General features: G+C 33.6%; 1 protein-coding gene across 3 annotated transcripts in view; it reads right to left on the reverse strand.

The window, feature by feature from the left end:
• LOC133190192 (oxidation resistance protein 1-like) overlaps positions 1–17,082 on the reverse strand; it is a 39,286-nt gene extending 22,204 nt beyond the window's left edge. The window contains exons 1-5 of one of the 3 annotated variants that reach the window (XM_061325684.1): positions 16,968–17,082; positions 13,391–13,500; positions 5,452–5,498; positions 4,992–5,164; positions 500–607 (exon numbers count right to left, since the gene is read on the reverse strand). In XM_061325684.1, the coding sequence (XP_061181668.1) occupies positions 500–607; positions 4,992–5,164; positions 5,452–5,498; positions 13,391–13,455 (393 nt within the window). In that variant the 5' untranslated portion in view covers positions 13,456–13,500; positions 16,968–17,082. The remainder of the gene's footprint in view (positions 1–499; positions 608–4,991; positions 5,165–5,451; positions 5,499–13,390; positions 13,501–16,967) is intronic. The other 2 variants (XM_061325693.1, XM_061325701.1) reach the window with 2 other exon arrangements.
• Between the last annotated feature and the right edge of the window lie 339 nt (positions 17,083–17,421).

Below are 17,421 nucleotides of genomic sequence, written 5' to 3' on the forward strand. Positions count from 1 at the left end.
ATGGTAATGCCCTGAATAATTTTCAACTTACAACATATCCACATCCTTATGCATAAGTTTGGTGAAAATCTGCTCTTGAGAAAAAGATTTTTTTTTAGCACCTACTACTCTTTTTTTTCATTTCCTTCATTATCTCCCCTTGTTTTAATGGTCACATCCCTATTTTTAGTATGGGCCAAGGACGCTCTCTGACAAATTTGACAGAAAATGGCCAAGAGGTTCCTGGGATATGGTCCATATTCCAAAAAGATGATGCATACCACACAAATGGCCATAGAATTAGCTCTATGAGCCTTCAGCTCAGAAAGGCTAAAACTGTAGGCTACCTGGTTTATACATGGTTATTCAATTCATTTGATTCTTTGGTAACAAACAAGAGGATGCAGGCTCAAAACTCAGCTGAGCTTTTTTATAAACATTAACACTGAGGTAAACCTACAGTTAAAACAGGACACTTCCTTTTCATATATTAACTGTTTGAGACTACAGTCTTTATTACCTGTCCAGCAAACACATTTCGTGTTGACATCTTGTTGAGTTTCTGGAGTGCTGTGGGGGTCGTATCATAATGTGCTGCAATGGAGACCAGAGTATCATTCTCTGACACCTACAATGAAATTCCCATCATGGCAGTCATTTCATTACAGTCCCTGAAACGTTCTACTTTCCCACTTGAACGGTGAGCGAACGCTGAACGAACGGTGAACGAACGCTGAACGAACGCAGAGCGAACGGTGAGTGAACGATGTGTGAACGCTGAACGCAACTTGGTGAACGATGTGTGAACGGTGAACGGTGAGCGAACGCAGAACGCGAACGGAGCGCAAACGCGAACGCAAAGTGAACGGTGAACGAACGGTGAACGCAAGGTGAACGATATATTCGGAATGCCTCTGAATTTTTCCTTGCATTGAAACTATTTTATTGTATTAAAATGTCAGGTGCCAAAAAAATAAATAAATAAATAATAAATAAGTAAACCAATAAATGAATGAATAAATAAGTCAATAAAATAAATTCTCCAAAATTGTCCTAAGAAAGACGATGCACGCACATTAAGCTTTTAATCACTCGATTTTTATCGCATTAAAACATTGCAATTGTTGCCGAACGCTGAAGTATAAACAAATCAGAGAAAACTTCTGACTTATAGAATGAATTAAAGCGGTTGTAACATCCATTCATATATCTCCCTGTCAGGGCGATTTCGTGTAAATTAATGAAAAAAAATTAATTACAAAAGGCCAGTGGACGTTTTGCATTTATACGCTTGTATTTTAAATTTTCAATACAATAATATATTATGTGTAATTTCTATTTTTCATTATGATTTATTGAGCAGACTTCTACATGTATATGTAGATGGCCGTGGTTATACTCGGAAAAGATTATACAAAGACACATATTCATATTATTTGCTATGAATTCAATTTTCACAACCTGATATTTAAGTAATATGCTGTTATAGTTTTTATTTAACAGACAAATGAGAGAGAGAGAGAGAGAGAGAGAAATATTCCGTTTTAGCCCCCCCCCCCCTCCTTTCAGGCTTCACTAAATGTTTGTACCTATATCAAACAAAAACTGAGAATTTTTTTCTAAATATATCAGACAGTGAAAGTAACTTTTTTTTTTTAATCAACAAATCATATCCATTTGTTTGACAGTCATATTCGTTTTAATTTCCCTGCTTCAAGTTCACACGAAGTCCACGTGCTTGTCCTGTCAATCAAAATCATTCGACACTGTGCAGGTGTGAAAGTTTCGTCACATCGAAGTGCGAGTATTTCCAACAAGTTATAACATTTATTTTTATCATTTCTAGATTTGATCCCAACATTTGAATAATAAATGAATAAAATACATTGGGCATTAACACTTGAATTTGAAACATACTCTCTGCCAATTTCAAATACCACCGCCGACACGTGTACAATTTGAACAACTATTGTTTTGTGACTTTTTTAGATGCATGTTTGTTTTGACACTTTTGTTCTAAATAGACCTTAACTTTTTTTTAAAAAATGTTTATTAAAATATTCTGGAAATACAGTACTGACTAAGTAACCAATCTAGGGGAAAAAGGGGGGGGGGTATTAATCTTAATCATATCGAATGGCAAACATATAAAGTTACGGTGAAGAAAGAATTTTTTTCTCTATAACTATAGACTTTACATATTATAGTAAAGAAAATTCTGTAGTGCAGTACATTTCAAATAAATATTTCCTTTAACCACACCATCAATTTAACTCGCTCCAAAGATAATAAATTAACAGGATATCCGCAGTACTATATATAACTCTCAGAACTAGTTCTGTCATATTTTCTGTATTAATTGAAAGAAAAAAAACGTGTTAGAAATAAATATTTCGCAATTTTGCTGCGTTATTATTTGACTTGGATAATTATATCACCATTAACGATTTGTCGTCTTTAACAAAACAACAAAATGTTGCAGTGCTTGAAGTATTTGCACATTGCCCTTAGTTAAATTTAATATTTCAGCATCGTTCTACATAGGTACAGAATGTGCTTATAACAACATTTGTTTTTCAGAGTAATTTAATAAATAACCTAACAGCTAAGTTAGAATAATAAAAATATATATCGTAGATATTTTTCAACATGAAATAATGATTCTTCAAACACGATATGTTAATTATTAAATTAAAAAACCTTTAACTTCTTCCCTACAAAAAGATAAGTCCTTTCACTTCGGAGTTCCGAATGACAATGAAAACTGAACGATAGGTGAACGCTGAACGCAAGGTGAACGCAAAGTGAACGGAACGAAGAGCGAACGCTGAACGCTTTGTGAACGGTGAACGCGAGCGCACGGTGAACGGTGAACGCAAAACTGTGAACGGAGAGCGAACGGTGAACGCACGGTGAACGAACGGTGAACGCACGCTGAACGAACGATGAACGAACGGTGAGCGAACGGAAAAATGGGAAAGTAGAACGTTTCAGGGACTGTATCACAGCTCCATAAAATATTAAAGTGTTTCCTATATAAAAATCAATACATTTATCACTTCAATTTCAAAGTATTAGCTGCAAAAGAACGAGGGCGCTTTTGATTGGCATTCGGCAGGAATCTGGGGCACTTGAAAAGTGAAAATTTCATTAATATGTCACATGAAATTTTAGCATTCTTTTCATGTATCGGGTTCCTGTGAAATAGGAAAGGGAAATATTTTCCCGATATTGTATTTTGATTTGCTAAAAAAGAACTTGAAAATTGGCTAGATGAGTCAAATGGTACAAAATGTTACATTTTTAAACACGTTTTTCTAAAAATTTGCTATCTCTGGGTCATCTCTCCATGATTTTGAAACGTTATTTGTTTGCATTTTAATTCAAAGAAACTAACAAACATTTGTAAGAAATGGAGAGAAGACCCAGAGACGATAAAAAATGAACTTTTTCCAAAAAAATTCCAATGTGTAAATGCGGTGCTTCATTGTTGCTTTAAAAACCATAAAGTGTCTGTAGCGGTGATAGCTCAGTAGTATGCGTTACCCGTCCAGTGCAAGGAAAAAGAAATATTTTTGGTTCGATCCTCGCATGGAGGGTAAATATTTTTTTTAGTACAAACAATCAATTCTTTTGTCAGTTTAATTTTATGTACTTATTTATTTTCAAATAGATAAATTCTGGTTCTGTTGCACCGAAAGCGAAAGCAATTCTTCCAACCTACTGACACTTTAATACATACATGTACTTGTAAATGCATTTAACTATACCCTATATGTGTTTATTATTTATGTGAAGCGTTACTAAGTTTTACATGTAGTAATTATTAAGATGAGGGGGGTGATATATTAAATATGACAAAGTATTTCAAACTAAATGTAACATTTTTCCATGTGCGAAACTTTGTAAAGTATGTCCAGCTGTGGTCAACCGACCAAATCGTAGACATTTAAACTATAAATGTTTCGTACGCCTTATTCCTGCAGATCACACGCCAATCACGCTCATCTTCTTTTTAACAAATAATAGGTGACAGAATGAGAAATACAATGCCCTTGGTATTAACTGAAAAGTTCCTTTTTCATATATTCTTATATTGCCCACAGCAAAAACCATCTTAGCTCTCAAATATTGAACCACATGTCTTCAACAAGACTGTAACTCTACTGGACTGAACTGCAAATGACTTGGTATTTGTAATATTTCAGAGAATTCTACTGACAACCACTAAACTATTCATCATAATAAAAAAAATCATTGCAGGAGGTTTAGCAGTTAGTAAGTTTTTCACAGATTATTTTTTTCTTTAGTAGCCTTGAAAACAGCACTCAACAAAACTTTAAACCAATATACAGAATAATGCATCTTCATGTAGTCTATTTGTGAAGTTTTAATCAAATCAGAATAAAAATTGTAGGAGGACTAGCAACATTTGTTTTGCCAAGTTTTACATTTTTCTCTGAAACCACATCCTACATCGCATCAGACAAAAAGAGGCAATGCGACTATAATTTGAATTGAAATTTTTGCCTGAGGATGCATTGATAAAATAAAGGTTGTTAGAAAAAGATAAAACCATGAAGGAAAAGCAATGTTCTGAAAGAAAATATGGCTGATAAACTTAAAAACTTCCATCATAAAAATGTTTTGAGCCTCCAGTTTGGGCGAGCTAAATACACATTCTGATGGATTACTAGCTTAACTAAATACATCTCCATGTTTCCTACATTTTTAACACATATATAACATAATTTTTAAGGTTCATCAATACTCTGATAAGAGAGATAACTCTTAATTACATATCTATTATTCCTTTATAAATTTGTCAAGTTGAAGCGTCTTTTTTGTCCAATTTGTCCCGCAAGCTATGTTATAATTGTTTGTAGTTTACTTAACAAATACATTTCTTTTGGAAAATCATAAGAGTTAAAGAAACATTTTATATGAGTGAGCAGAGGGATTATGAACCTTAATCTCTGCTACTTTCAGTATTTATTAAATAATCAAGTCACCTTATACTCCACTGTGCCTTCAGGCTGCACTTTCTTGGGTTTCTTTCCATTCTTTACAGTATCACTAGTAACAGGCTCCTCTGTGGCCTTGACTTTCCCAACCTGTCCTTGACCTGTCTTGACCTCTGACTGAGGATGTGTGTACCATTTGGTGGTGTGAGAGTTTTTTCTTTCTATAAATTTTCCATAAAAGAATTTTTTTAAACAGTATTCTCTTCATCTCTCTTTATTCATAATAGAAAATTATACAGATCAACACTTAAAATTTCCTTTTAAAGTAGTGTTTTTGTCTTAGTTAAGGGGCCTGACCTATTTAAACATAGAAATTGATGAACAAAGAAAATGCCTAACAAACTAAGTGCAAAGGATGGATCTAAAAACATGATAAAGACCAAGGTGTTTATTGATTTTTGGTGAAGATTTCAAAATATTTTGTTTACTCTCCATGTCCTTATCTCACCTGAATCAGAACCTGTGGACAGATCTTCTGTACTGCCAGTCCGGAATCTAGAATATAAAACATTCCGACTGACAATGGATAGCCAAGCAAGGACTCATCAATCAAATAAAACATTTCATTGATTAAAATTAACGTCTGTTGAGTGAGTACATTGATTTATGACACGAGTAAATGTATCGAGGCCAGGAAGGTCACACTTGGTAAAAGCAATGTAAGCCGTGATCAATGGTTGAATTACATCTGTAAAAGGAATAAAATACTCTTAAGTGCTACAGCACCATTTCATGAAGCCACCCATTGTCCAGTGTTTACCGTTACAGAATCATTTACAAAAAAAAGATATACAGATTAGCAGAGGAAAAAATTATCAATTACAAGAAAGCATATTTTTAGTTTCCACAAAAATATGCTTTATTTTTCTTGCAAAAAGATGTATTCAGTATTTCTTATTTAATTGTCCTTGAACTCAAAGTGCATTTGAAATAATTGGGGTTTTTATTCTAACACTATTGCCATTAATCACAAATGCACATATAAAGCCTGATAAAAACTGAAATCATAATCAATGATAACTCTCAAGTGAACATATAACTACATTTCACATGCAGTAAATCAGTAATTTTCTCTCCCATTCTTTACACTTCCCAGTCAAGAAAATACTCTGTTACGTAATTTTTAGACATAACATGCATCTTGTGACCATTAAATACATCATCAGCTAAGTCAATATACAACAGCATGCAATGTTATGTATGGTTTAATATCAGAGACTCCAAAACAAAGCACTCGCTATCATGAACGAAGGCTATAAATTTCTAAAACAATGCACAGATGTCTGTGAAAAGCCTTTGACTGTAGGACTAGAGGTTGACTTCAGAATTTCATGGAATCCTATATTCTTACTTTTTCTTATGTCTGAAGGTTGTTCTCAATTCAGTTTGATCTGCTTTTAGCAGCATTAATATAAGCAGTATGTTCTTAATGGAATTTAGTAAGTTGTCCAAAAAGAGTAAGCTTGGCATGCTTCAGATGTGGAAAGGAGATGGGGTGAGAGTGTTTAGTTACTTTATATGGCATTGACATACAGACTGAGGAAAAGATGGACAGATGGACAGACAGTCGAGGAGGAAACCTATAGTCTCATCAGTAGGGGACTAATAAAATAACAAGAGGCCCATGGGCCACATCACTCACCTGAGCACTGTGGCTAGGTAAAAAGCAAAAGTCAGTTCTGAGTATTGAAAAGCTTTAATGCATAAGTGGTCCCGACCTACCCCTTAAAGGGGGGTATGATTTGAACAAAATTGAATCTACCCTACCTGAGGATGCTTCCATATAAATATGACCAATCATGGCTTTGTTGTTCTTGAGAAGATTTTTAAATATTCTTTCCTATATATTCCTATGTAAAACTTTGATCATCCACTGTGGCCCCACCCTACCCCCGAGAGTCATGATTTGAACAAATTTGAATCTACACTTCCTGAGGATGATTCCACATGAGTTTCATCTTTCCTGGCCCAGTGGTTCTTGAGAAGAAGATTTTTAAAAGATGCCATTTAATTTTCACTAATTTGTAATTATCTCCCCTTGGAAGAGGGTGTGGTCCTTCATTTGAAAAAAACTTGAATCCCCTTTACCCAAGGATACTCTGTGCCAAATTTGGTTGAAATTTGCTCAGTAGTTCTGCAGAAGAAAATGAAATTGTGAAAAGTTTACAACGACGACAGACAACGGACAAATTTCAATCAGAAAAGTTCAGTTGAGCCTTTGGCTCAAGTGAGCTAAATAGTGTAATTACATTTGATTTTTTAAAAGGCTCATTAGTTAATTTCTCATTTCTTTTCCTCCTCTTTTTCTTTTTTTTAGCGGAGGGGGGGGGGGGATTAAAAGTGAGTATAATTGTAAACTTATCAACTTTGAACTAAGTCTGACATATTTACACAAATGAATATCTAATGGCACCATCAGTTACAACAGAATTAATGGACAACAGTAAATAGGTCCACATCTGATTCTATCCCTATCAGAGCCTAGTCCAGATTTGGGGTTCCAGCAATCTTGATGTTCTAGAGCTGTTTCAATTTCATTTGATTTCATGGTAGATTGACTGACATATGACTAATGAAGTGAATTGGCCAGGAGTTAATCAAGTTATGAGAAGACATCCATCTTCCATGTTTTTCAGGAGAAGGTTCAATTCGACAGATAATGGCCATAGGATGGTGGAGCAATCAATACAACTCCTCAACCAGAAGTCTCTGATGAGACTGTAGCTCTACTGGTCTGTTTGTTTAACAAAAGAAAAGTAGCACTTGGATTTGAAGCATTGCAACATGCAACAATAAATAGAATTATGTATCTTAATGTAGTCTACTTTTGTGACAAGTTATATTGAAATCAAATGAAAACTAGGAGTAGTAGCGTTTTGAAAGTATTTCACGGAAATTTCTATTTTTAGTAACCATGACAACACCATTCACCCAAATAAAAAAAAACAGAAATACATATTATGTATCATAGTGTATTCTAACTGTGTGCCAAATTAGATTGAAATCAGACCAAAATTGTAGGAGGAGTAACGTTTAATGGGAATTTCACAAAAATTTCAATTTTAAGTAACCATGGCAACACTGTTCATCGAATTCAAAAACCAATGCAATAAATTATGTATCTTAGTATAGTCTTCTTGTATGCCTAATTATATTAGAAGCAGACTAAAACTGTAGCAGGAGTAGCGTTTTAAAGGAATTTCACAGAAATTTCTATTTTTAGTAACCATGGCAACACCGTCAATCGAAATCAAAAACCGATGCACTAAATTATGTATCTTAGTGTAGTCTACTTGTGTGCCAAGTTATACTGAAATCGGACCAAAACTGTAGGAGGAGTAGCGTTTTAAAGGAATTTCACAGAAATTTCTATTTTTAGTAACCATGGCAACACCGTCAATCGAAATCAAAAACCGATGCACTAAATTATGTATCTTAGTGTAGTCTACTTGTGTGCCAAGTTATATTGAAATCGTACCAAAACTGTAGGAGGAGTAGCGTTTTAAAGGAATTTCACAGAAATTTCTATTTTTAGTAACCATGGCAACACCGTCAATCGAAATCAAAAACCGATGCACTAAATTATGTATCTTAGTGTAGTCTACTTGTGTGCCAAGTTATATTGAAATCGGACCAAAACTGTAGGGGGGAGTAGCGTTTTAAAAGAATTTCACAGAAATTTCTATTTTTAGTAACCATGGCAACACCGTCAATCGAAATCAAATACCGATGCACTAAATTATGTATCTTAGTGTAGTCTACTTGTGTGCCAAGTTATACTGAAATCGGACCAAAACTGTAGGAGGAGTAGCGTTTTAAAGGAATTTCACAGAAATTTCTATTTTTAGTAACCATGGCAACACTGTCCATCGAAATCAAAAACCGATGCACTAAATTGTGTATCTTAGTGTAGTCTACTTGTGTGCCAAGTTATATTGAAATCGTACCAAAACTGTAGGAGGAGTAGCGTTTTAAAGGAATTTCACAGAAATTTCTATTTTTAGTAACCATGGCAACACCGTCCATCGAAATCAAAAACCGATGCACTAAATTATGTATCTTAGTGTAGTCTACTTGTGTGCCAAGTTATATTGAAATCGGACCAAAACTGTAGGAGGAGTAGCGTTTTAAAGAAATTTCACAGAAATTTCTATTTTTAGTAACCATGGCAACACCGTCCATCGAAATCAAAAACCGATGCACTTAATTATGTATCTTAGTGTAGTCTACTTGTGTGCCAAGTTATATTGAAATCGGACCAAAACTGTAGGAGGAGTAGCGTTTTGAAAAATTGTTTACAGACAGACGGACAGACAGACAGACAGACGGACGGACGACGGACACCTTACTATCGCATAAGCTCTTCTGGTCTCTGACCAGTGCCAAGTTATATTGAAATCGGACCAAAACTGTAGGAGGAGTAGCGTTTTAAAGAAATTTCACAGAAATTTCTATTTTTAGTAACCATGGCAACACCGTCCATCGAAATCAAAAACCGATGCACTAAATTATGTATCTTAGTGTAGTCTACTTGTGTGCCAAGTTATATTGAAATCGGACCAAAACTGTAGGAGGAGTAGCGTTTTGAAAAATTGTTTACAGACAGACGGACAGACAGACAGACAGACAGACAGACGGACGGACGACGGACACCTTACTATCGCATAAGCTCTTCTGGTCTCTGACCAGTAGAGCTAAAAATGAGCACTGTACTTAAATTTGATCTCTGGAGATATTTTCAGCTAGACTTTCTTGCAATGTCAATCTTTTACAGTCCATTCTGTAGAAAATTTCAGAGATTAACAACCATTTATCACAAATTTGACCAATATCCTTGCTTAAATCTTCTCTCCTCTGTGCTACAGTACTAATGGATTTGGAGAGTCAATTTCTCAATATGGAGATAAAATCCTACAATTTGTCTGTGAATTAGTTATTAACTGACAGATTATTCCATGGGCCTTATAGCTTACCAGAGAGAACCAAAGGAATAATTCATGATCAAAAGCAACACATGTTGAATATAAATTTAGTACTGTACATGTATTGACACAAATCAAGCTATTTTCATTTTTAAATAAAAGTGTCAAATGTCAATGCAGAGGTCACAATCACAAGTATTTTCTAAACTGTTTTGGAACAGCAATAAGCATTTCATACCAATTTAAGTTAAAAAAAAAATATCAAGGTCAAGGTCATAAGGCCAGTAAACCTTTAGTAGTACTCAAAGATCTTGTATCAAACATTATCCCACTTCAGACAAATTATTGATTAGATAAAAACTAATCACATGATGCCCTGAAAATTTCTAATAAACTTCTTGCAGGGGATACATTAATCATTGGATTCGAGATTCTGCTCTCAATGTAGCTGAGCTGTATACATGCAAACAGTGACTAGAAAACAGTTTGCACAGACCTCAAGATTCCAATTCTTTGAGTACAATTAAAAGTAATAACAAAGCTGCAAACATTTTACCAGAGTATTTAGAGGAAAAGGAACAAGACTTCATGCAATTTTGAATCATTTTTGAATCATTTGCTGTTGTACAGTTGAAGTTTTTGGGACATTTCTACACTGAAAAATGTGCTGATGCTTGAAAACATAGATCATCTCTATCTCAAAATTGATACCTGTATCTCAAATTCCTTGTGAATTTTGAATTAAGTTGGAAGTCCCAACCACACTATCTTCAGGTATTTTAACCTCAATATCTTGAAACCTTCCAAATCTCAAAAGTTTTTCTTTGTGTCAAAGAGTTTGAGATACAACATGAAGAGATTGGACTGTATTTGATTTATATAATTTAATTAAATATGTTACTGTTTCTTCAGATCTTCATTGGGATAAATTTGCTATAGCAGTGCATGATATTGGAAATATGTACTGGGCAATATGAAGTCACTGGATGACTTCATATTATGTCCAAACTGTGTATTATATTATGTAATGTACTAACAAAAGCCTACCTAAGCTTTTCAAAGACTGATTTTTGCTTTAAAAGGTCAGAAGTTAAGTTCAAAGGCATAAGATAACCCTAGTACATGTACTTTGGTGTTCTGGTGAGAAGAAATATGAAACAAAACTTCTATCATAAATGATTTTGTTTTTAGTTCAGAAATTACTGGATACAACAGACACAGAAATATACAGACTACCAGTACACATGATGGTTATATATATATATATATCATATTATAATACATGTAGTAAATACTATTATATCATTAATAGGGTGGATACGATTTGGATCACAAGCTTATGGAGCTGCAAATGCTGTAGAATACGTCCATTCTCACTAAAAACTTAGTTCCTTGGTCACATACATGTACTTCTTCAAATTATTGTATGGACCATTGAAAGCACTGATACAGTGTTTCTTAATGGTTTCAATTGTCATTCTATTCATTTTATGGATTATGAGTGGAAAAGCTATGATCATACCCCCCCCTTTTTTTTTTTGTGAAGAAATATTTATGAATCTAGTCTGAATTAAACTTTTTCTAAAAGCAGTCTATAAATGATGATGGTAAAAATGTTTTACTAAACAAAGTAGTGTTCAAAAAAATATGAATGCATCAGCATACAATAGATGTAGGATATAAATTTGTCTTTGTTATCCTCAAATTTAAATGTGGGATCTTGCCTCTTTGTTCTGATTTGAATTTTAAGTGATTTCTGTCTTTGCACCAGTGATTATCTTGTTTTGGTTTCTTGTGGTGGTGAGGAAGACAAATATAACAATATGGAGGTTTTTGCAACAGAGATTTTTTTTTCGGAGACAGAAATTACTATGTATTTACAACTCATGGGGACCAATTATTCTCTGTAGAGAAGTGGACAGCCCACGTATGCAAAAGCTAAATGTCCATTTCTCTTAAGAAAATACTGAGAAATCATAGAATATGCTTTTACAGTGACCACAGCTCTATGCAGTACATTATGTTAATTGTCTACCAATACACACTGCTCAATGACCTACAATATAAAGCAAACACTGAGAAACTGACATATAGCTACTACCAATACACTTAACTGACAGTATATGGTAATAGACCCTTTTCCTATGACATATTTTGCCTAGGAGTTATTTCCCTTAGCCGCCATATTGTAGGGCAACATTCCCAGATCCCTTCATTATTCAACCAAGTTCAATTTCTTATACTGGTTACTGAGGTAAAGATAACACTATTTTTCTTATGAATACACATTTTTAATAGACCCTTTTCCTATGACATATTTTGCCTAGGAGTTATTTCCCTTAGCCGCCATATTGTAGGGCAACATTCCCAGATCCCTTCATTATTCAACCAAGTTCAATTTCTTATACTGGTTACTGAGGTAAAGATAACACTATTTTTCTTATGAATACACATTTGTTATATCCTCTATTGATTCATGATAATAAGATTGTAAATATTTTCCCCCATATTTTTCTTGAATGCATGTTTAAAATTGGTTGCTCAAAGAGGTAAATTCACTGCTTTGCCATACAAGATGGCGGCTAAGGGGAATAACTCCTAAGCAAAATGTGTCATAGGAAAAGGGTCTATACATACACTGCATACCAGAATAAACCATATACTGACACAATACACCAAGTACTGACTACCGGAAACATTCTTGTAGTTGATCTAATATACAGTCCATTTTGAAAATGAGAAGAATACTTAATCCTCACAAAAGAGGCACAAAGACATCAGATAATCCTATGGTCATATAACATATTAGCAAAGCCTTCGGTTCAAATCAGACATTTTTAGACTAGATATAGTTTGAAGCATTTCTAATACATGTATATATCTAATAAATATAAAGGACAACTGAGGACAATGAATGACTCTTGGCAGATAATCCAGAAGGAAAGAAACAGACCATTTCATAAAATAAGATTATAACACTTTTTAATTAATACCCAACCTTTCTCACCCCAATCCAGTTTACATTGTGTTTTATCACTTGTAAACTATAATAATCATGATAATAAAACCTTGTGAGTTGTGACATGACAAGATTATACATATATCATGTTCCAGTTCACGTATATATTACCTGTGTTTATAAACTTTTGTCAGGACCATGCTTATCTTGGCACATGGGTCAATAACCTTACATGCACTGTGCCAAAACAGTCCCCAGGTTCATATTTAAAATGAACTTGTTACTCAGTTGTTTGCAGAAATAATAAACAAGTCAAAGCTTTCAATTCTAGCATTGTAATTTTCTACTGCGTAAAAGCTTCAATAACATTGCTTGGGGATAGAAAGAAGGTTTAGGATTTAAGGAATCAGGCAGCTACTATAAGTAATGGCAAAGAGTCATTAATAAATATCAAATCTTAAGTCACACAACATGAAATAAATCAGTCTGCATGCTGTCTATATTACCTTGCAGTACCAGAGTGAATTTTCTCTATCATTCGATCCTTCAAACTTGGTCGTTTGGTCGCCATAGCAACACTTTTGTAGTTCTTTCTTTTATTTCACCTTTTCCCCATCTGAAAAAAGAAGAAAAATTTGAATTTTTATTTTTTATTTTTAAAGGCATCCAAACCTTGTTCCCAAATCACTTCCTAGTAAAGAGAGCAGGGAATAAACCATCATATAACTTTATGTCAATACACAATTCTAATTAGCAATTTTATCAAGTAAAATCCACTATCCCCCTCCCAATATTTTTTTGTTTGGGGAAGGGGGGGGGGTTGTGAGATGATATACTACTTAACAACTATAAAACCTTAAAGGTAGACATACAATTCAACGTACATCCATTCATTGCTATGTAGAGGAATTTGGGCATTTATAACTTCCTGTATAGTTTTATTATTCAACAATAAAATTGCATATTCATTTCATTTAGAACATATTATATGTTTGAACAATTCTTGTGCCTATCTTTCTTTTATTTCACCTTTTCTCAATCTGAAAAAAGAAGAAAAATTTAATTTTTTTTTTTGTATATTGCAGGAAGACTTTGTATATTGATTCTGTTTTTAGTCCTGGGCCTTCACAAAAGTAAAATATCAGTATATGACAATTATTACATATAAGTAACATGCCACTGAAGTAGAAAACTAAAATCTTGTGTGGTAGAATCATCTGCATACAATGTATAGCCCAGACTTATATCTTATACCCCTGTGTCCCATCAATTTACCAAATGAAGTCCCTCCCTGGTCAGTAATAAGAAACTTTGTCCACATACACAAAGAACCACATACTCAAAGATGCACGTGCATGTAGATCATATATCACAAATGACTGGAATTTATCAAATTTGTACATTTATGTAAAGAGAGATTCCTATTACATACTAATATCTCTGCTTCCTCTAATGAAATGGAAATAAAGTTATGAACAGCATTTTTTTTTTTTACAGCAACACCAACATAGAAGTGCTATCATTATAAATGCTATGACTTGATGCACCTAATGCTCCATTAGAAATCTACAGTCACTGGTTAATTGGAGTGAGGAAGTTGAAATAACATTTGTCAGCAATTTTTCCTCCTATTAGTTTTTTTTGTTGTTGTTGTCATTGTAAAATAATATGTAATAGGGTTCCATACAGTGTATATTTAAAGTCAGTTGGTTTAAATTTCACATCTACTGCATGACATGAACTGATATTATGTACATGTATGTAAATTCCTATGAAAAGCTGTAAATAGTTCATTCAATTTCCACCAATATTAATATCCAATTTCTTTTCAATTACTAAAAAAATTCCTTAAACATAAAAAAGTTGTTTTTTTTTAACTTTTATGACAATGAATTAAAATTCAATCTCCCAGTTTCCCTATATAATTTTATGTAAAATCATATTCATTGGTTTGGATATAAATGCCTGATAACAGTTTTTTTCTTAATCATTCTAATAGTAATTTTTTTTCTTTTTGACATGAGGAACAACCATAAGACTTCTTATATATCTAGAACTTAGGAAAGGTCATCTATAATATGAATGAAATGTATAGTGATTTTGTAGCCAATGTACTGCAACTGTACATGTATATCAAAATCCCCCATCAATAGATGAACTCAATTTACCTAATAATGACCTTTATAATAGATCAAGTTGTTATAATGCATGTGGAGCATTGCTGATAACCATACATGATGACCATTAAGCACAAAGCATATGTAAATGTGCATGCATTTGGTATATGACATTATTCATCACCTTATAATTTTCTCTACTCTCACTCAGACAGTTGTTTCCTTTTTACACCCCTTACATATTTTCTTGATACATGTACCTTTAGCTATATACTTAACCTTTGAGCAAAATTATTGTTTGTAGACTTATGAACATATTTAATACGTATTTCAATAAAAAATAATTTTCAATGTATGACAAAATTTCAACTAGTATAATGCTTAAACATATCTAGAACATAATCTGCCAATACATAACCATATTATATGATATGGTTATTAAGTAGAATTGTATCTACACAAAGGATTAACTTTTCCCCTTTTACTGAAAAAAAAAATTAAAGCTTATTAAGAACCTACTTGATTTAGGCAGACTATATTTACTCATAAAGGATTTGGTTTCAACTAAACTCTGAACCTTTCATGAACTTGAGTCTCTTGACAGCGCTGTGCGTCTATGTTCAGTTGAGCTACATGAGACAACAGAACAGCATACATTATAATTTTCAACAGTGAGATACTGTAACTGTGTATTACATAGTGTAGGTGATAGTAGGAAAAGACATATACGAGCCCTTATGATTACATAGTGTAGGGTGTAGTAAGAAGAGAAAAAGACGAGCCCCTATGATTACATAGTGTAGGGTGTAGTAAGAAGAGAAACAGACAAGTCCCTATGATTACATAGTGTAGGGTGTAGTAAGAAGAGAAATAGACGAGCCCCTGTGATTACAAACTGTAGGGTGTAGTAAGAAGAGAAAAATACGAGCCCTTATGATTACATACTGTAGGGTGTAGTAAGAAGAGAAATGGACGAGCCCCTATGATTACATATTATAGGGTGTAGTAAGAAGAGAAAAAGACGAGCCCCTATGATTACATACTGTAGGGTGTAGTAAGAAGAGAAATGGATGAGCCCCTGTGATTACAAACTGTAGGGTGTAGTAAGAAGAGAAAAATACGAGCCCCTGTGATTACATACTGTAGGGTGTAGTAAGAAGAGAAATGGACGAGCCCCTATGATTACATATTATAGGGTGTAGTAAGAAGAGAAAAAGACGAGCCCCTATGATTACATACTGTAGGGTGTAGTAAGAAGAGAAATGGATGAGCCCCTATGATTACATACCGTAGGGTGTAGTAAGAAGAGAAATGGACGAGCCCCTATGATTACATACTGTAGGGTGTAGTAAGAAGAGAAAAAGACGAGCCCTTATGATTACATAGAGTAGGGTGTAGTAAGAAGAGAAAAAGATTACCTCTTATGATTACATAGAGTAGGGTGTAGTAAGAAGAGAAATAGATGAGCCCCTATGATTACACGGTGTAGGGTGTAGTAAATAAAGAAATGATTCCTGTAAATAAACTCAAAATGCACTGACAGTGACAGTATACTATTTACAAAATATGCTGTCACCTTTTTACAACTTTTGTACTCTATTGCAAAGCTATAAATATTTAGAGTGAAATGAAAAAAAAATACTCTCGTTATAGTACATACCACGTACATGCTGATATGAACATTCTCGATGTTTTTAGTGATTATTTTTCAGCTTTCCGCAATGCAACAACACACTTTCTAGACTTAAAAATTGAGCATTGTAAACAATGTATGGGGGCATTCTTAAGTAACCTCGCAATTATCACTTCTTCCAATGAACTCAACAATCAGCTGACCAGATGTTAAATGAACATAAAAATAAATCAATGCATTTATCGCTTCTGCGTTCTTACAATAATTAATATTTAGCAATTTGCAGATATGAATTAATTAAAATAAATGAAATGTTTTTCTTTCACTACTTACTAGCTCCTACATTTCTTCTGGTTCGCATTCCTTCAAGAATTGATAAGAAATCCTCTCAACCTCTGTCCTCCCACCAGTATTCATCGGCCATGTTTACAACTTCATTACTTCCGTTTAATGACAAAGCGAGGTAACTCTTGATGACAAAAAATTTAGTGGTGGATCAAAGAAGATTGAAGTGAAAGCAGTGGCGTTGCATAGGTACTCCCGGACAGGATTGTCTCTAACCCCCTTTTCTCTTCATTTTCTTTTAATTTTCTGATTCTTATTTACAAAAAAAATCAAATCTGTCATATTTTAACATTTTTTTTAAAATATTCTAAAGTTTAATTTAAATTAAAGTTGGCTATTTGTTCAAATTTACTGAACCCTTTCCCCTTAATTTTTTTCCATTTCATATGCACCTTATCTTCACCATGATGATGAAGATAAGGTGCATTTGAAATGGGAAAAA

The sequence above is a fragment of the Saccostrea echinata genome, unplaced genomic scaffold (genome assembly GCF_033153115.1).
Source record: "Saccostrea echinata isolate AGI-Se365-2 ecotype Australia unplaced genomic scaffold, CSIRO_AGI_Sech_v1 ptg000001l, whole genome shotgun sequence".
Taxonomy (NCBI): domain Eukaryota; kingdom Metazoa; phylum Mollusca; class Bivalvia; order Ostreida; family Ostreidae; genus Saccostrea; species Saccostrea echinata.